The sequence below is a fragment of the Vanacampus margaritifer genome, chromosome 12 (assembly GCF_051991255.1).
Source record: "Vanacampus margaritifer isolate UIUO_Vmar chromosome 12, RoL_Vmar_1.0, whole genome shotgun sequence".
Lineage (NCBI taxonomy): Eukaryota > Metazoa > Chordata > Actinopteri > Syngnathiformes > Syngnathidae > Vanacampus > Vanacampus margaritifer.
In genome coordinates this window covers 13,580,543-13,601,358 of record NC_135443.1, presented here as the reverse complement: position 1 = coordinate 13,601,358, position 20,816 = coordinate 13,580,543, and the positions used below count along the sequence as shown (strand labels likewise).

The following is a 20,816-nucleotide window of genomic DNA, read 5'->3' as shown; positions in this document are numbered from 1 at the left end:
CACATTTTTCATTCTCTCCCAGGTGAAAGATTCACAAGAATTGTTGTGTGTGCGTGTCTCGTACGTGCTGGACAGTGTAGTCTCTGTGTTGAGCTCCAGTGGCTCAGTTTAGATTGTTTACTCAGTGTGCGTGTGTGTGTGCGTGCAGTCCAGTGGTCTACCTTAGTCCTTGTCCTCTTGTCACAGCCATGACCCCCTCATGTTTGAACCGAAAGTCTGTGTGGTATCGGTGTAATGTTGTAAACGACATGGTCAAACACTTGTTGGAGAATATTTTGAGGGGGAAAAAAAGTTAATTTGAGACAATTTGAAAAATGTATGTGAGCTTGGGGAAAAAGTGCTGATGGGCACGCTGGCTCTCGCCCCAGCACTGAAAGTGGCGTTGGTGTCTTCACACTATAATTTATGGTGACTGCGGTTCTGTCCTGGCCCGAGCAGAAGCAAAGGGCAGCATGAAGCTGTAAACCTGAGTTGGAAAGCGACTTGGGACACTTTAAGGGAGTGTGAGTGAAGGCAGGAAAAAAAAAAAAAAGCAGTTTCAAGTGCTCATTAAAAGCCGCCTTCTCTTTTTTGCATTTCCTGTAACTACTCTCGCCTCACCAGTACACATAGTTGCTTTGATTACATATAATCAGCTATCTTCTGTGATTTGTGCTCAAGCATTTTCGGTTAGCCACTGCAAGTTCCCTGTTACGCGCTTTGGAGAGGCCTGGCACATTCCAGCACACTCGTACCGAAACACGGCGGATTCCTTGGATCGAGACGCTCGCAGCTGGTGTTGATGCTCTCACTTGTTGTGGTTGTTCAAGGTGCAGATGGGAAGGTGATAGAGAAATCTTCGCACTCGGGCATGATCAACCCCAGCCCGCACTGGCAGAAGCTGACCCACAACGGCCCCGTTGCGCAGTTTGAGTACCAGATCCGGGTCAGCTGCGATGAGCACTACTACGGCTTCGGCTGCAACAAGTTCTGTCGACCCAGGGACGAGTTCTTTGGGCATTACACGTGCGACTACAACGGGAACAAGACTTGCCTGGAAGGCTGGTCGGGACCGGAGTGCAACACGGGTAAGGAGTCGTGAATTGGCCGTGTGGACTAATGAGTGACATCACTGCATAAAGTATTAACTGAACTCCTTAAGAAAAGCTTGAGAAAGTCTTAATTATTTATGTGTTATGAAAAAAGCAGTCAGACTGCAGTGTGACTCATGCTGATACATGGTTGCTGGGTCATTGCTACTGAATGGATGACTTTGTTTATATAAATACTCCCCCCCCTCTTCTATTTCCATTCAGATGTTGTCATCAGCATGACTGAATAAACTTGTCCTAATTCTCTGCTTAGTTTTTGGATTCCAAAATGTTGACGTGACTAATCAAATGGAGAATACATGTGTATTTGTGCCCAGAGATTAGAGTGCGGAACATATAATATAGCTAAGCTAAAACTAAGTTTGCATTAAGTTGCCAGGCAACCAACATGAACTTTCTCCCCTCTCTTTTAGCAATATGCCGACAAGGCTGCAGCACTGAACATGGGTCATGTCAGGAGCCAGGTGGATGCACGTAAGTGATCCAAGCTGCCATTTATTATTGTGTGACTGTTTGTTTGTTTTTTGCCAACTGCATTGATACACAGTAGATCACTTCATTTGGTTGATCCGCTGCTTATTGAGGTTGTAGTTCATCGTATTGAGTGGTTTGTTGTGTTATTTCTAGTGCATACGCGTTTATTATATTCGTTTACCATTTACCACCAAATCCATTTGAATGGGTTACTAATTGTACTTTTGCAGGAAAAAACATGTCAAAGTCCAAAAAGAAAAATCGAATTTGATCATAATGGCCAAACTTTAAAGGCCACTTTGAAATTATTTGACTTCAATCGATGCAAGCAATTATATATTGTTTATATTTGCTAGTGTTGTTTTGGAAAAACTGTAGCATAACAGTTTTATGTTAAAGGTTTTGATAAGGCAAATAGTTTTGGATTTTTCAAGATTTTGGAGTGGTCCATGGCCTTTTATCCCACTAGAGTAGATCCCACTCCTGCACTGAACAGCATCTCCACAAAACAAGAGCAAACTGTAGTGAGCTGAGCATTTTCCAAACACTTACTTGTATGTCAAATGTAATTTTTAGTATATGCCACAGGCCACGGAAAAATGGATGGTGGGCCGCAATTGGCCCCTGGGCCATAGTTTGGACACCACCGATCTATATCATTTGTTGTCCAAAGTGCTTTTCAAAGCCTTCAATTGTTTGAAAGCATATCAGAATGTACTTGTGTGGCTGATGTCAACCTGGGAAAAGGTTTTTCTTTTTAGTTTAAGTTTTAGTCGGTTCGTCTCTCCGGTTCAGCATTCAAATTTGCAATTTGCCTTCGTGCTAGGATGTCGTCAGAGGCCAACAGCGAAATGACGACAAATGTGTTGATTCGCCTTCAGATGGGCTTTATTGACTGATTGCATAAATGTTGAATATAATGCTCATTAGCCGTGCATAACCCTAGTTATTTACTCATGTGCTAGGGCAAATATTAGAAACAAAACATTATGGTGCCGCACTGAAGTACTATTACCTTTGGTTAAGTGATGTTGAGTGAACCTCTGTGGGAGCAACCCGTTTGGAAAAACTGCTAAGAATCCTAGTTGGAAATGTCCCCCCCCCCCCCTCCCCTCTAATTAGGCTGACGTTATCAGTCGAATCTTGTGTAACATTTGGCGTGGCCTTTTTTAAAAGCGTATTGTTTGTGCAGCTAATGGCTTCCTAATGCTGTTTATGCACACAGCCAGAGGAAGAGCCAGGCACAGATGGGTATCGGCGCACGGGCATTGTGTGCATCATCCTGTACGAAGCCCCCCGCTCTCCTCAGTCAGACATAAAATGCTTTCTTCGTTGTCTACTTTGGCTCCAAATCAAGTGCAGGGAGTGTGGGCTTGGTTGGCTTTTTTTTGCACAAGCGTTGTTGTTTTCCCACAAGCTTTTGAACTCAATCGGGTTTGGCCACTGGCTGAACAAGAGGTTGAAATGTTTTCCCGCACAGGTGTGGCTGTGTTTGGATCTGACTTGCTCGTGTTTCTCATCATAGCTTGTATCAAACCTGCCTCCGGGTGGGGGCAGCTGCCAATGCTGCGGGAATCTTACGTAGTTGCGTACCTGTAAACTTCGGGTTTGCACATCTGTACACATTGAAGTGGTCTGTGTTTCCACATTGAGTGTGCGTCGGAAGTACTGCTGCATTCCCCAGTAATTTAAGATGCGTAATAAGAAAATCATTTGGGAGCTTGCTGGGGAACCCTCCGCCACTACTCATTGAGAGAAGATTAGCACACTTTTAAGAATAGGCTCTTTAATCACAGAGTGAGGTTTAACTTAACCACAGGTTTATTTTTACGGTCCATTTCTGGGGGCAAATCGCCATGCGGCTCTCCCAGAGAGGACACTCCGTTTGCTGTCGTTGCAGCCCCTCAGCCACCTTTTAAAGGGAGCACACCTTTCAGCCAGGTTATATTATGGAGCCCGGGAAGAAAAAGAGTGCAACATTATCCGTGTAATTAGGGACTTGGACATGTTAGAGGTCATCAAGAAAGAGAGCTTTCCTCCTCCTCCTCCTCCTCCCCTGCCCTGAGGCAAAAGCCGAACTCCTGACTCATGGGAACCAGCAGCATGAAGAGGCCGGTGGGATCCACGCTGCTCTTTGGTTGTCCTGCCAAGCCGCAAGCACACTGTTGGTCAGGAGAATGTGTGTTGCGATGCTAATGTTAGCCATGGCGAAGGTCTTTGGAAGTGGAATTTAGTGTTTGGACCCAAGTTGTTGCATAAGCAGCGTTTCATTGAAGTCGCATGTGTGGCCTTTTAAGATGCAGCAGTCAAGACAGGAATACTGCTTCTTTGTTTGCTGCGTGTTAAATCCAGATTATTGTTACTTGTTTAGCAATGTGGAGTAAACAAATGATTAAACTGTTTTTGTGTGTGCATGACAGCCTGTCTTTTGTTTCCCGCAGGTGTTTGTATGGTTGGCAAGGCCAATACTGCGACAAGTGTATCCCCCACCCCGGCTGTGTACATGGCACCTGTGTGGAACCCTGGCAGTGCCTCTGTGACACCAACTGGGGCGGACATCTTTGCGACAAAGGTTCACATTTTGGACTGCAGCGCCCTTAATTTGAATCATTTTAATTTACAAGCTAAATAATCCCTTCCATATCACAGATCTGAATTACTGCGGCACTCACCAGCCGTGCATGAATGGAGGGACTTGCATCAACACGGGACCGGACAAGTACCAGTGTTCATGTGCTGAGGGCTACTCCGGAGCCAACTGTGAGAGAGGTGAGTGCCACAAGATTACTGCTGACTGGAGCCATAATGAAAAACGCTGCTTAGATGGTGTTAGAGTGTTGTGTAATGTCCAAAAATTGCTTAGTGGGGTTATAGTTTATGTTCGCTTTCTTATACAGTGGTACACTAATTTACAAGTGCTCCATCTTACTTTTGAGTTATAAATCATCAAGTTTGTTTACTATTTTTTATTCTTATCATTTTTATGACAGTGATGCAAGCCAAAATTTGAGTTACAAGCTGCAACTTGAGTGAAGGCAAACGAGAGAGCACGGTCGCAGGTGCACTTTGAGGTGCTTATTGAACGGGACCGTCAAACAAATACAAAATGAGAACAATCGCAAGGAGCTGCAGTTCGCAAAACTTAACAATCTCCGATTCGAGTGATTACACCTGATTAAAGCTGTTCATTTCGTTACATTCTCTCATATTCTGTTATTTTTGTTCATTAAAACATGTAGCAAAAGTGTTGGTTTTTTTTATGGGGGGGGAGGGGTGGTCAACCCATTGTTTTCCAATAATATGTTCTATGCAGCTCATTTAGTCTAACCACGGTATTCTGATTAATATTGCATTAGTGGAATATGAATAAAGCAGCAAAATCCACCCGTTTTTATCCATCGCAGGGTCAGCCATTTTGGCGCTCCTTGGAGACTGAAAAGACATCAGTTGCTCAGGGTGCAGGTAACGACCAATCACATCTCAGCTTGTGAATGTCACGTGACCAAACTCAGAAAACAGGTGAGCCATGATTGGCTGTGACCTGAGCAACTGTGATGCAATTTTCAGTTGGCAGCAAGTGACAAAATGGCCACCCCCTGAGATGGATAAAAATGGGTGAATTTTGCTACTTAATTCATATTCCACAAACGCAGTATTAATCAGAACGCCATGTTTAGACTACTATGGGTGCATACAATATATTATTATAAAGAAAATATTTGACTTGACTCCTCCTTTAATGATATCTCAATGGGAAAACTATTTGACATTGAGTAAACGCAGTTACAAGCTTGTTCACGGAACCAATTAAACGCATAAAAAGGCGCCGCTGTATTTTGATTTCCAAAATTCTACACAAAAGGGCAATGTGGATTAGTGTTTCCTTTATGTAATCATTTTTGACTGCTTGAAAAGAAAGAAAAGATGTGAGGGTGTGGCGTTTGACATGACATTTCAAGGTAAGAATGGCCTAATAATTGTTTTAATATGCTGGAATAATGCTGGATTCTGTCTGATCTTGTTTGATATTTTAAGGCTTAATCTTGAAATCCCTCTATTCATGTTGCTTGAGTTGACATTCCTGCTCATGCTGTGCGGTGCTGCTTGTGAAAGTGTTGGTTGGCAAGCTAACAGAAAATAAACTGGTGACATTTTAACTCGTTTTTAACACTTTTGTAATTGGGCTCCGATTGGCAGAAGAATAAAATGGTGTTGATGTTGTTGAAGCTGTGTTTATTGTTCTGTTTGGCTAACAAAAACAAACCATACAAGTCAGGACCCATTTGGAACTGAGGAATGAAAGTGGAAACTTTGCCAGCTCTAACTATCCTATTTTGCCCAATTGTATTGTTGGAAGTAAGTTTTTGTGTAATCCTGCTGGCAAACAAGCAACGGCAATGAAAGTATTCAGTCCCTGGTGGAGTTGATGGATGATTTGATCTCATGTAGATGTGAGAAGGTTGCGCTGGCGTCAGAACTGAACTTCTCAGAGTCTGCAATCAGATAAACTCTGAGTCTGCAATAATCCGTGTCCACTCCTGCACAAATTCACCCCCCGCCCACCCCCACTCAAAAAAAAAAAAAAATCAGGTGATCCTCTGGGGGCCGATCGTCACGAAGCAGACGGTAATGCTAATGTTGAACTGCTGCAAACACTTAGCATGGAGATGATGGTTCTTTGCTCATTAAATGTGAGCCTCGTGGGGTGCTGACAGCTTAACTGCGGACATGTCAGGAAACCGTGCCCTCCGTGACGGGAGGTGTGGGTGGGGGGGATCGTCGACATGTTGGAGCAGAGAGGATTGTCATCTTACCTCCTCATTCCCTTGATTGCCGCATCAGCCCCTGAGTAAATCATTCATTTAGTGACTCGCTCATCCCAAACTTGCACATAATGAAGTAACTTAGGGGCACATCCCCCGATTTTTCCCCCTGCACTTTCCCACAGAACTCTCATCTGGTGCCCCCACTCAGGCGAGCAGTCATTGGGAAGTCACAGTGCGGTGGTCAGGTCAACTTAGCATGAAAGATGATTTCCTGGCAGCTCTGTGTTGGGCGAGTAATGAGCGTGAGATTTGAGGCGGGAGTCGGGTGATAAATGCAGGTGTTATGTTTGACGCAGGAGTCACTGGCAAGATGTTTTGGCTGGATGGAATATTTTGCTTTTGAATTGAACGGCCCCATTCAAAGAGATGTAATTAGACCTAAACCTTAATTGGAGGTGGGGTGGATTGAGTCAGAAGAGTGTGTTGTGCTCACGCTTGATTGTGTCCTTTTTGCTTTCTAGCGGAACATGCCTGTTTGTCCAATCCCTGCTCAAATGGAGGGAGCTGCTCAGAAACCAGTCACGGTTATGAATGTCATTGTGTGCCAGGCTGGAGCGGCCCTTCGTGCACTCTCAGTGAGTAAGACTTGCACTTGCAGCTTTAAAATACAATAAAATAAACTATATATATATATATATATATATATATATATAATATATATAATATATATTTTTTTTTAATCCCAATTTTGTATTTTAAATGGCTTCCGCTCTCTTGTCGTGTGATGGACTATGCATGTTGAGCTTCGAGGTGAAGTTTGCTCTGTCTTCCTCCTACATACCCAAAACATGCATGAAAGACAATTTTAAGGAAAGTAAATGCAAAACTTTTCTTTACAATAATATATTTTGAAATACAGCCATTTTTATCCATCTCAGAGGGCGGCCATTTTGCCATTTGTTTTAAGGCTTAGGTAACAACAAATTATGGCTCAGCTTGCGAACGTCACATGGCCAAACTCAGAAAACAGGTGAGCCATGATTGATTGAGCACTGAGCAACTGTGATGTCATTTTCAGTCGACAGCAAATGGCAAGATGGCCGCCCCCTGAGATGAATAAAAACGGATGCATTTTGCTAAATAACTTATATTTCACTAACACAATATTACGGTAATCAGAATAGTGTTTAGACTAGTGGAGGCACATGCATGTTGTTTTTTGAGTTGACCTTTTTAAGGGCTTGTATCACAGTGTAAAATTGTTTACTTGGTATGTCCCAATACTTTTGTTCAAAAATAGACTTTGCTACTGTGTGTAGCAGGGCTCTCCAAACTTTTTCCTCCGATTGCCACATACAGAAAAATATGAATGCAAGTGCCACTTTGAAGTTTTTTTTTTTACTTTAATTTATTAAACACGCCAAAATCAGTCAAACCATGCAATTATATGTACAGTTACATTGGAAAAAAAATACTGTAAAATGTGATAAGGCAAATTGTTTTGATTTTTCCCAATATATTGGGGTATCCCATTAGAATAGAGCCGTCCCTGCACTAAAGAGCAGTCGAATCCCATCTTTATATTCACAACCAAAACAAGTTATTAGAAGCTCATTAATGTAATAGAGTCACAATTCGGACACGGCGCAGAAGGTGTAAGAAATCATTTTTGTTTCTAAAAATGAATGAATCTATTATTCATCACCATTATGAAATGTTACTGCTTTACTTGTAAATAGTTCAATTGCATCTTCATATGAGGAAAAGCTGTAAATAATCTACTGTACAAATGTATTGTAGTGTTTAGTGCAGTTTGGACACCATTGGTATATAACCTGACTGGATTTCTCTCATGCAGACATCGATGACTGTTCTCCAAACCCGTGTAATCACGGCGGGACCTGCCAAGATCTGGTCAACGGCTACAAGTGTCTTTGTCCCTCGCAGTGGACGGGGAAGACATGTTTAATAGGTGAGCCTCCCCCTCAACTCTTTAACTTCACTGGCTGTCAACTGCACATGTAAATACCAACCCAGCGTCCTCCCTCTCCCCTCCCCGACCCCCCCCCCCCCTTCTAGATGCCAACGAATGCGACGCCAAGCCCTGCGTGAATGCCAACTCGTGCCGCAACCTGATTGGCGGATACTTCTGCGAATGCATCCCTGGTTGGACGGGGCAGAACTGTGACGTCAGTAAGTTGACAGCTGTCATCGGCAGCTGTGGACACCGCCGACAGCCCAGACTTTTTTTTTTTTTATCTCATTCCGATCCTGCCAAAGTGGTTGTATAAAACGTCCACTTTGTTCTAATAAGAAAGTAAAAGTGGTCCCTGCAGTCCAAACTAAGTTCTTGGTATTGCTACCAGGTCCCAGATCTGTAGTTTGAAAACATTCTCAGGATAGTTTCGCTTGGCCACAGAACCAAATTGCTCAACACTTTGTGCACTCTGCAGCCACGTTGCGCTTCCTCCACCAACTCCTATTCACAAATGTTGTTGTGTTTCCCCACAGATATAAACGACTGCATGGACCAGTGCCAAAATGGCGGAATCTGCAAGGTATGTGTCAAAAAACATCAACAAAAATATGCTTAGTTTGCCTGAAAAATTAAAAAAAAAAAAAATCAAACTTTAAATATTTTTTTCCTGTAGTGCATGTCAACAACACATGTTTATGTACTATATCTTAAATTAGGGATGTTCAGTTTTTATCAGACTGATACAGTAAGAGTACTCTTGAGTACTTACCGATACCAAGTACACAAGTTGCAATACTTTGAAATAGGGCCGGGCCCGATACGATACCTGGTATCAGTACTCGCCAATCCCTAGCTTAATTGATTTGTTCTTTTCATTTTGCAAGAGAATCTGAATTGCAATTTTTCTTTGTATTGATATCCAAATGTCACAATATGATATTATGATTTGAACCTCGTGTTACGATAATTATCACAATACTACGGGGAGGTTGGAGATATAAAAAGGTTAACAATTCTGTATAAATACTCACAATATTGTTTAAATAAAAAATAAAAAAGCTCATGTAATTGAAAATAAGCACAATATTGTCTTTTTATAGATAACAACAGTAGGTTTTCTTGAATTATTGGCCCAGTTGTGCAAATGTACTTCACAATTGTTTGGCTAAGTAATGTTTTTTTGATGAAGATGTTCTACTTTTAACATCATAACATTACGACGACGATATCGTGGCAATTTTAATAACGTTACCCTTATATAGATTTTATTTTTTTACCCCACCAAATCTCTCAAATTAAGTTGAACAGTAGTGTTAGTCATTGTAGTATTTTTCATTGGCTTCTGATTAGAAAATCAATTTGCTGTTAAAAATATAAATAACCAATTCATGTTTTTTTGTTTTTTTAATCCGTAATCTCAGATAAGCAGTACGGATAATGTATGAATAATTTTCACAGTGAAAACCACATTAAACGTTCCACCTTCTCAATTCCAACTCCTGAATTCATCCTGTCAAAGCACTCAAAGATGTTTCCGTGTGTATTGTTGCTTCAAACAGGACTTGGTGAATGGCTACCGCTGCGCGTGTCCCCCCGGCTTCGCCGGCGAGCACTGCGAGAGGGACATCGACGAGTGCGCAAGCTCGCCGTGTCTGAACGGCGGCCGCTGTCAGGACGACGTCAACGGCTTCCAGTGTCTTTGCCTGGCCCGGTTTTCGGGGAACCTCTGCCAGGTAAGGCGGCCTCCGCCATCATCTGGGCCTGCACGTGGGCCCGCTGTGCGCCAGCGTCACGGTGTCTTCCCACCCTCCTACATGGCTGCCCTGCGGTGTTTTTTAAAGGGAATGCTTTGTTGAAGCTTCCCCTGGCTTAAGTGGGATGCATTCCTCAGTGCTGAAGCCCAGACTCCGAGGACGGCTCCTATGGCTCTGGCTTGTTTTTCCCCTTCCTCCATGTACTTTGTGTGCGTGTGTGTTGTTTCCTGGCACGGCCTGTCGGGAGGATGCTGCGGCTTTTTGCTCTGTTTAGTGTAGCAGAAACTATGTCAGCGATCAGGTTTACACCTCTCTCTGTATTCTCCACTTTTCCTGCCCTAGCTGGATATCGATTACTGCTCGCCCAACCCGTGTCAGAATGGAGCCCCCTGCTTCAACCTGGCCACAGACTACTACTGCGCCTGCCCGGAGGACTACGAGGGCAAGAACTGCTCTCACCTCAAGGATCACTGTCGCACCACCACGTGTAAAGGTATGTCCTCTCGCCTCCTTGAAGCCACAAGTGTTTCGTTGCAGGAATTTCCTGTAAAAGGATACACTTTTTTTATATACGCTGGACAAATGAAGATTGGAGCACTTCAGCTATGTTCTTCCCATGAGTGCGATACCTGTTTTTATTTCCTGTGCTCAATTTTCTTGGCCAAGGTGAGCACACCCCACCTCCATCTCCTCCGCAAATCTTTTCCGTTGATTCCCCTCGGAGTCCCGGAAAATCTGGCAAAAGGCACATCGTATTGTGTGTGTGTGTGTGTGTGTGTGTGTGTGTGTGTGTGTGTTCCTGGGAATGACTTGGTGGGCGACCACTTCTTTTTCCTCCTCAATGAATCTGCACATTGTGCGTGCATGTGTGTGTCTAATTGAGTGAGGGGACCAACCACGGAGTCCGATACCAGACGGTGAGATTCTTTCTGCTCTTGGCAAGAATTAAGCGATTACAGGGGAGCGCATTCGGCCCGCTCGCCTAACATGATCGGACAAGGGGAAGGGAAAGGATTTCAGGGCAGAGTGGCCCGGATTACTGTGAAATTGTTTATGATAGCATAACAATTTATTGGGGTTTTTTATTCACTTGTTTCCTTGTCACTTTTTTGTGCAGAGAGAATGGGTTAGAAAGAGATTTTGTACTTAAAGGGATACTTGACTCGTTGAGCTATTTTCAGCAGTCAAAAGTGAATATTTTGTCTATAATTAATGTGATAACGTTATTGTTCATGTACAATTAATATCTTTTAAAGCATTTTTTTCTACTTGGTGTCGACTGAAGATGACATCACCTGTGCTGAGGAAGTAGGTAACGACCAATCATGGCTCAGTTTACTGACCAAATCCAGAAAACAAGTTAGCCAAGATTGGTCATTACCTATTTCCTCAGCAAGGGTGATGTCATCATCAGTTGATAGCAAGTGGAACAAATAGTTTTTAAAAATATTAATTGTACATGAAAAATAATGACGTTATCAAATTGATCCTGGACAAAATATTAACTTTTCGCTGCTGAAAATGGCTTAATGAGTCAAGTATTCCTTTAACACGATTATCAATCCAATCATATGTTTTTGTGTAATTGCTTTCCAATTGGTACCACAAAGCTGGAAACTTGCAATTGGCCAAAATGTATAGATTCCTAATAGGGATGTTTGATACCAATACTGGCAATTTGTATTCTTCTAATTTGTAGTTTGTGATGGGGTGTCGCGATCCAAACTGATATCAGATCTTGGTCCCATATCAGCCAAAAAAACAAAAACCTGATTATATCGGTCTACATCCAAAATCTCCGATATTAGCAGTCCATTCCAGACTTCGCTCCTGCTCTTCTAGAAGAACAATCAATCTAGAAGAATGAGAAATATTTTCTCATACCTACCGTTGCTGACCTTTTTTTTTTTTCTATATCATCACTTGATCAAGTATCTTCTAACATTTCATACTCAAATAAATAAATAAATAAAACCATGTATCATGCCTGCTGATATTCGGAGAGTACGCTACTCTGCAATATCAGACATGAAAAAGTTGTATCAGGACACCCCTAATTTCTGATAAAAAAATAATAATAATAATTTGACTTTCAATGTTCTACTCCAATTTGGAATCCGTGTTGATCTGTAAATGTTTATACGTCTTAACAACAGCCAGCATTGGTCCCTCCCTCCCTCCCTCTGTGCGCAGTGATCGACAGCTGCACGGTTGCCGTGGCCTCCAACAGCACACCGGGAGGCGAGCGCTACATTTCGTCCAATGTGTGTGGACCTCACGGCCGCTGCCGCAGCCAAGCCGGCGGCCAGTTCAGCTGCGAATGTCAAGAAGGCTTCAGAGGAACCTACTGCCACGAAAGTACGACCTCTTAATGCCAAAGAAACGATTCCAATGTCAGCTAATGTTCCAACCATGTGTTTTTTTTATTTCCATGTAAGATATCAATGACTGCGAGAGCAGCCCGTGCCGCAACGGTGGCACCTGCATTGACAAAGTCAGCGTGTACCAGTGCATCTGCGCCGACGGCTGGGAGGGCGACCACTGTGAGATCAGTGAGTACATAATTGCAGCATCAAAGAGTGGCGTTTTTTTGAGGCGCGGCACATTAATTGCACCCGTCTCCCGTGCGGCACCAGACATTGACGACTGCAGCACCAGCCCCTGTCATAATGGCGGAACGTGTCGGGACCTGGTGACTGATTTCTTTTGCGAGTGCAAGAATGGCTGGAAGGGGAAAACGTGCCACTCCCGTAAGATCACTTTTCTTTTTTTTCCTTATACCCGTATAGTCTGCCTGTGCAAGCTTTTGTGGTATGTGCAACGCATGTATATTCGGCATCATGTATCTGCAAACTAAATGTTGTTAAACGTTCCCTCCAGGCGAAAGTCAGTGCGACGAAGCCACTTGCAACAACGGAGGCACCTGCCATGATGAGGGCAACACTTTCCAGTGCAAGTGCCCGCCGGGGTGGGAGGGGACAACCTGCAACATAGGTGAGTTGACTCAACAGCAGTCGCACACACTCCAGTCCGGTGGTTCCTAACTCGGGTTCGAACGAGTACCCCTAACAAAGGTTAAGAAGAACCACTGCACCAGTCAGATCCAAAAGCAGATTTTAGCCCTTCGCTCTGTCAGCACTCTCGCTGTCTCTGCCCATTTTGTCCTCCCATAAGTGCTGACAGACAGATGCTCAAATACCCCCATTGCACTAACAATACCCTTCAATGTTTTGGAATGCAGACTTCCCCTAGGAAAGGATCCCTGGTCAAAATAGCCCGAACCAATAACAATGCGCTGTGATGTTCAAGTCGGAATGGAGCAGCCTGCGTAATTTAAGAGCGCAGATTGCTCTTCTGATAAGCAATCCACGTACTCCCAGACATAATAACTATAGGCATATTTTTTTTTTGTTTTCCCTTCAGCTAAGAACTCAAGTTGTCTTCCAAACCCTTGTGAGAATGGAGGCACCTGCGTGGTGACGGGGGAGTCGTTCTCCTGCGTCTGCAAGGAAGGCTGGGAGGGCCCCACGTGCACCCAAAGTAAGTCCATGATTTATTATGCTCACATTTATGCTAGCAAAGGTTTCCAGGAGGACTGTTTGTCTTTAAAAAAAAAAGAAGAATAAATTGACTCAATGGCATCGATTGATCAATTTGGCATTGTTGCAACAATGCTGTATTGTGAGGGAGATTACTTTAATCATTGGGACCTTCAAAACAGCAGATTTTTTTTTCTGTAGCCTTCCCCAAAACTGTGACTCAAGACACGACAATCCTGTCTCTGAGGTCTATATAGACAGTTCCTTTATCTTTAAACTTTGGAGCTTGTATGTGTCTTTTCAAATCATTGTCCAATCAGCTGAATTTACAGCACGTGGACTCCAATTAAGCTGATTGGTGTGATATCTTAGCTTTTTTCCGCCTCTTTATAATACATTAGAAACATCTCCAAATTCACCCTTTCTTATAGAATTCTGAAGTGACTTAAGTGAAATGAGTTTTTCCATATTAAACTGAAATGAATTGAATCTGGTTCTGACCAATCAAATTAAATATCAAATTCATTCAAATGAAAAACAATAGAGATGACTTTTAATTGGGATATTAAATATATAGTGAAAATTCAATGGGAATCAGATAAATCCTAGTTGATGTATTAAAAACTGTGATGATGTGAAGTTTGCACGCAAAATAATCTTATGGACAAACCCTGAGACATAAAAGTCCTTTATGGCGTTTATGTAAATATATTTAAAAACAAAAACATGGCTGCAGCCGGCCATGAGACGAGAAAGAGGAGGGAGAGAAAGGGGCTCAACCTTAGGAAAGTGGAGACAGATGTTTCTCCCCCTTGTCCAAATCACAGCCCTCCCTCGCCCCCTCCTTCCCTCCCTCCCCCTCTCCTTGTTGCATTCCTGTCCAAACAGTGACATGTCTGCTTGTTCTGCAGCCCTGCTCTCTTTCACCGGCCGCCCTGCCCCTCAGCTCATGCACTCCCAAAAAGAAATTCCCCGACATTTGAGGGGAAAGGAAAAAAAAACAAAACAAAACAAAAGCAGGCGGGGAAGAGTGCAGTTGTGAATCTGGGTGTGTGGAGTCGTTGTGGTGGTGATGGTGGTGGAAGGGAGGAGTGAGCTCGCACTGTGCGGTTAATAAGACAGAACCTTTGGGCGGCGTGGGAGCCCGGAGCCGGCTCATGCAAGCCCAGACGCGCCCGTTGCCATTATGTGTACCAAACACTCTGACGTGAGCAAACGGAGAAGAAACAACACGCTCATGACTTTCTACTTTCTCTTTCAGATACTAATGACTGCAGTCCACACCCATGGTAAGTTGTTAAGATTTACAATATCCTCAAAAGTTGCCCAACGACTTTTATATTAAAGCATAAAAAACATTACAGGATGCATTTTTTACAGTTTGGTTTTATCACCCTAGTATATGTACACCAACTAGCAACATTATGACTAGGGATTTTGATTATTTTTTATTGCAATACCGTTACGAGTAGTCATCGATACCTAATACCGATAGATAATTTTAAAGAAAGATCTATATATATATTCCAATATCACATTCTCTCTAAAATTGTATGAGATCCATGGCCATTTTCTGTTAATTTCTTCTATTTTCTCATTACTGATCGTAAAATGGCCACGAGTACCGATACTTTGGGGGAAAAAAAGGCCGGGGTATCGGCCCAATACAATACTCACTATTGGTATTCACCCATCCCTAATGAATACCTCCCTGACTGTCAATAAAAAGTGAGCATTATCAGTGTTGTTTTTTTTGTCAATATATACATATATTAAGGTAATAATGTTGATTTTATGTCCCAGGAGGAACCACACTTCAACTGCAATGGAAACTTTTGTAGTACTGACTAGAGTAGAGATAGACAGATATGTTTTTTTTACCCGGGGCCGATACCGTTTATCAATAGTCAAGGAGACCGTTAATCGATATTTGGAGACGAGAAAGGAAAAAGATTGGCATAAAAATAAATAAATAAACTAAAAAAAACATTTTTTTTAAAGCATATTTTTTATTGAACTTTTATGATTTGTAAATGTATTTATTTATTTATTTGTTTGTTTTACTTGGTCAATAGACATGTTTCTTTTAAAATTCTAACAAAAAAGTTCAGGGACGTCCCATGGTCATTAGCTTATCTTAAAAAGTATATATATCTCCCTACTTTCTACAATACATTCAGTTTTTCAAAATATCTGAAATGAATTTGAATTAATTATTTTAGCTTTTTTCTTCTTTTTTTCCCCTCTCAAACAAAAACAATGTGTAGTGGTCCCAGGGTCATCAGCATGTCTTAGAGAGTTAACTGAAAAATTAAATAAAGTTTCCCGAAGTTAAAACATTTAACTCATTCACTCCTAGCCATTTTCACTGACGCAACCCACTTCACTCCCAACTATTTTTCTGGATTTTGACTGATTTTGCAAGGCCCACAGAATATTGTATACGAACATGGAACCTACCAAAAGAAAGATTAGAGTCTCTTCTTTCATCAGGGAAAAAAAGTATATTTTTATCTGTTTGCGTTTTGTAACAATGAGCATTAGAATATAGCTAAGTTGAATCATTTTTCACAAATAAAACAGTGGCGGGAAATAGCTTGTTTTCAACATAGCCCTGGTTGATCTCTTATACTCTGCTGCTACCTGCTGGCCATTTTTGTAATGACTAACATTGCTTTGACCGTTCTTTTCAGTTCAGAGACTGCACAAAGCCTCCTGTATGCTCTAGCATAAAAAAACATATAAATACGTCTTTGGGAGCATGGTAGTGTATTTGCCTTCAAATGAGTAAAATTGATCTGCTATCGGCCATATGATTCTTCAAAAAGGCAGATGAATATAATATAATAATATCTGCGTCAATATTCGGTCTAGTATTGACAAACAAGTTTTGTCTATAAAAATGACCTTTGTCCTCTATTCCAGCTACAACAGCGGAACCTGCGTTGACGGAGACAACTGGTACCGCTGCGAGTGCGCCCCGGGCTTCGCAGGTCCAGACTGTCGGATCAGTGAGTATTAAGCCCCGCGTCCAGCCACCTCGCCAGTATCGCTCGTCCCTGATCCGCGTTTGAGCCGTCACATATAGCGCAGGCGGCCGACGGGCCCGCTCCGAGCGGCAGGTCTAGCCGGCCAATTATCTGGCCGTTGGGCTGCGGGCCAGGCCGAGCCATTTCGGTGTCACTCCACCAGGCCCCGCTGCTGTCCCCGGGGGAAAGCGGCTTAGTGTGCCAACAGCTAATCAGCCATGCTCTCTGACACTGATTACACAGATTGTTTTCCCTCTTAAAGGCTTTCAGATGGCCACATTCTTTCCCATTGCGAGCCCTTTGTTCCGTTAAGTCCAGCCTGTAACTCCTGCCTACTTGCCAATGATGCTGCTTTTTTCAAGCTGAATAAGGTGGAGGGAGGGAAATCTGAGCCTATTTAATGCAAGTTGTTTTTTGTTTTTTTTAATTAACAATTGTGTTGTGCTGTGCTGTTGAAATGACGCATGACCTCGATGAACTTAGCCAGCGAATTAGGAGTTGTTTGCAGACTGATTATCGCCACTGTTTGCATTCTGTCTGGGTGTCTTTATTGAGCTTTCCTTTGCTCGCCGCAGATATCAATGAGTGCCAATCCTCCCCGTGCTCCTTGGGCTCGACCTGCGTCGATGAAATTAATGGCTACCGATGCCTGTGCGCGCCAGACAGAAGCGGGACGCACTGTCAAGAAGGTACTTTCTCGACCCACCGTCAGAACCGCCGTGTTTTACGACCTGCCACATTTTGATTGTGTTTTTGTTTGACGGCAGTGACGAGAAAAGCCTGCTCAGTTAACAGCCACGTGATCTCCGATGGGGTCAAATGGGACGAAGACTGCAACACATGCCACTGTTCCAACGGGAAAGTCGTATGCACGAAGGTATGTGAAGGACGGAGGGCGCGCGCGTCGGCGAGTGTTAATGTTGTCTATTGGGAGGACGTGTGCGTGAACAATGACAGGATTAGAAGCAGACTCGGAGCGGGCGTGAAAAAGATCTTAGGTCGGGCCGCTGATATTCAGTCATGTGGAGCGGCTTGGCTCTGCGGTGTCACATTCTCCACGGCGATGATGTCGTTTGTTTTGAAAGGAAACACAATGGCAGTAGTTTTGTGCCAGTTTCACATCGCCCACACTCGCACTGGAGGACGAGTCATTTGATAAGAGACGGGACACCAAGTGCCAATGTCATTCACATGGAAGCAGTAAATGAACGAATGGTGCCATTTCCCCTCTGGAGGAAATGCATCCTTGGGTGAAAGTCATTTAGAGTGCACCTGTTTGGGGGGCACAGATTTTTTTTTTTCCCCCATTTAGCGGATATAGGTCCTAATTGGGAATACACGGCTGCCATTGATGCAATGTTTTCAGATTTAGAATCTGTTTTTTTTTTTTTTTTTTGAGAACTGAAATCCATTTCAGAGTCACACTGTTGTCAAGAAACTAAAATAAATTTATAAAAAATTGTTAACGGGAAGTCAACCCCCCCTCCAAATTCTTTAAAATATGTTTTAAGTCGTTTGTGGAATATGAATAAAGCAATAAAGTCCACCCGTTTTTATCCATCTCAGGCGGCGGCCATTTTGCCACCTGCTGTCAAGTGACAATGACATCACAGTTGCTCAGGTAAAGACCAATCACGTGATTGAGCAACTCTGATGTCATTTACATTCGACAGCAGGTGGCAAAATGGCCGCTACTTAAGATGGATAAAAACAGGTGGATTTTGCTGCTTAAATCATATTCCACAAATGCAATATTAATCAGAATGTTGTGGTTAGAATAGTGAGGGCGTATACCCTAACATATTGTTGTAAAGAAAATTTGGGGGTTGGCTTCGATTTAATTAAAATGTTTAATTCCCATAGAAGTTCAAAAGGATGTTAATCACTCGCCTCAAACTGGATTTTCATGCAGTGCTTCTCAATTATAAGATATTTCATATTTCGTGCCCCCCCCCCCCCCAAAAGTATAAAAAAAAATTGTATGTATGCCTCTGCAGAGGAGCTAATACTAATGCATTATCTGATATTGAGAGCGCCACTGCCACCCCACAGGAAAAAAAAAAAACTTTTTGGAGTGTACCTAATGTAGCTGTTATTTCTCTAATCTCCAGATGTGGTGCGGTCCAATGACTTGCCATCTTGGCGCCCCACTTCGAGGCGGGTGTCCTTCCGGCCAGAGCTGCCTCCCCATCAGGGAGGGCCACTGCTTCGTCAAGCCCTGCCTCGGACTCGGGGAATGCTGGCGCGCCAACCCGCTCCCGCCGACCCCCAAATGTCACCCCAGCTCCAGTTGCCAGGACAATAGCTGCGCCAACATCACCTTCACCTTTAACAAGGACATCTTGACTAGGGTGAGTTTAGATCTTATCCTATTGTATCTGGAGTTTGGAATCTTTTGGGGCCGGGGGGCTCCGAGTAGGGTTTTGGGATTCGCGCCAATCTACACAACCCTCCCACTCACTGAGATTAGTTTCAGGATCACATGGACTAAAGAGAAAGGGACCATTGGCGACTTTGGCCACATGGGATCATCACTCACAAGCATGACAGCAGATAGAAGCTAACACACATTTGTGGTCTCCAATCTCAAGCAGCTATCTTGTACAAAATGCTTCCAAAACACTTGGAAAACACAAAACACAAAGCTCTTTCCTTCCCCCGCCCCCTCCCTCCCAGCCACTTCCTGGTGGCCCTCTGCTTTCTATTTGCATGAACATTTGCCTCGTTATGTCCTCCAGGGCGTGCAGAGCTTGACGGTGGAGAATGTTTGTAACCAGCTGAGGCGCTTGTACGTGGTGAAGAATTTCTCCTTGGAGCATTCCGTGTCCATAACCTGTGACCCGTCATTCTCTGCCAGCAACGAGATCCATGTCTGCATCGTGAGTAGCTCCTCCCACTTGTCGTCAAAGTCGGAGCTGTTAGTCCAGGGGTCAGCAACCTTTGCTGTCAAATGAGCCGTTTTCGGCCAAATGAAGAAGCAAAAATGCGTGTGGAGCTGCAAAACTTACAAAATTTGAAGATTGTGATGAAGGAAGCGGTGTGTTTTGTGTTGGTCTTATGTACTGAGGGCCCAAATTAGAGCTGCATAACAACAGAAAAATATCACAGCAGCATCCAATACGTATACATTCATTTGTTTCTATCTTTCCTCTTCCATTTTTGGAGGATTTTTTCTCTCGTAATTTTACATTTTAAAAATGTACATTTCTTTTGCCTTTTTTTTTGCAATTTTGTGGAAATTTTATAGTAATTTTCTTTTATTTTGGGATATTTTATAGTTTTTTTTAAACGTTTCCTTTTCTGACTTCTTTTTGTGGACATTTTATGGCAACTTATGGGGTTTCTTCTTGTTTTTGGACATTTTATATTTAATTTTTGAACGTTTTATCTTTTTTTTTTTTTAACCAATTTTCAGACTTTTTTTGCAATTCCAAAGACATTTTTTAAAGTCATTTTCTGTCTTATGTTTTGGGACATTTTATGGTTACTTTTTGAATGTTTTCTTGCCCTTTTTAATTAATTTCTCTGACATTTTTTGGGCAATTTCATGGTCATTTTTTGCTTTTCCTCAAAATTTTGGGACGTTTTATGGTCACTCTGATATTTTTTGGGTAATTTTTAATAACTTTCATCTTAACTAAAATTGACTCTTGCATTAAGAATTTTTTTTTAATTCTTCATTTTTAATCTAAATCAATTAATTTAAAGAATATTTTATCTAAAAAATAAAATAAGTATCTTAATAAAAAAAGTTAATTTGCGATCCACAGCAGAGACGTATTTGATTGACGGCGCGCAGTGTCAGCGCGCCTGAAATGTGTTGTCATCAGTTTGATAAGAATGATGCAATCAGACGCACCAGGCAGAGAAGTGAAACCTAATTCATTTTTTTCCTCTCCATGCGCAGTCGACAGACGACCACCGTTTGGACGGGAGCCCCATAAAAGAGATCACCGAGCGGATAATCGACCTGGTTAGCAAACGCAACGGGAACAACACCATCATCGCCTCCATCGTGGAGGTGCACGTGCCCAGCCCCAGCAAAACGGGTACGAACCACCGGCAAAAACACACGCATCCCCTTGAGGTTTTTGTCAGGCGTGCACACACTTGCGTGTTGAAAATAAAATGGGACAGCACATTCCTGCTACGTCATGTCAGGTGTAATTGAGTTAGAAAAGAATG

General features: G+C 42.7%; 1 protein-coding gene across 2 annotated transcripts in view; it reads left to right on the top strand.

Moving 5' to 3' along the window:
• Positions 1-20,816, top strand: part of jag1b (jagged canonical Notch ligand 1b) — a 35,486-nt gene that overhangs the window by 12,487 nt on the left and 2,183 nt on the right. The window contains exons 4-25 of one of the 2 annotated variants that reach the window (XM_077582188.1): positions 816-1,067; positions 1,505-1,565; positions 4,007-4,137; positions 4,215-4,334; positions 6,853-6,966; positions 8,190-8,303; positions 8,411-8,524; positions 8,843-8,889; positions 9,869-10,042; positions 10,406-10,556; positions 12,257-12,421; positions 12,502-12,615; positions 12,700-12,813; positions 12,944-13,057; positions 13,487-13,603; positions 14,864-14,891; positions 16,528-16,613; positions 17,207-17,320; positions 17,399-17,508; positions 18,743-18,982; positions 19,370-19,510; positions 20,539-20,680. In XM_077582188.1, coding sequence (XP_077438314.1) covers positions 816-1,067; positions 1,505-1,565; positions 4,007-4,137; positions 4,215-4,334; positions 6,853-6,966; positions 8,190-8,303; positions 8,411-8,524; positions 8,843-8,889; positions 9,869-10,042; positions 10,406-10,556; positions 12,257-12,421; positions 12,502-12,615; positions 12,700-12,813; positions 12,944-13,057; positions 13,487-13,603; positions 14,864-14,891; positions 16,528-16,613; positions 17,207-17,320; positions 17,399-17,508; positions 18,743-18,982; positions 19,370-19,510; positions 20,539-20,680 — 2,763 coding nt within the window. Of the gene's footprint in view, positions 1-809; positions 1,068-1,504; positions 1,566-4,006; positions 4,138-4,214; positions 4,335-6,852; positions 6,967-8,189; positions 8,304-8,410; positions 8,525-8,842; positions 8,890-9,868; positions 10,043-10,405; positions 10,557-12,256; positions 12,422-12,501; positions 12,616-12,699; positions 12,814-12,943; positions 13,058-13,486; positions 13,604-14,863; positions 14,892-16,527; positions 16,614-17,206; positions 17,321-17,398; positions 17,509-18,742; positions 18,983-19,369; positions 19,511-20,538; positions 20,681-20,816 lie in introns of both variants that reach the window. The other variant, XM_077582187.1, reaches the window with a different exon arrangement.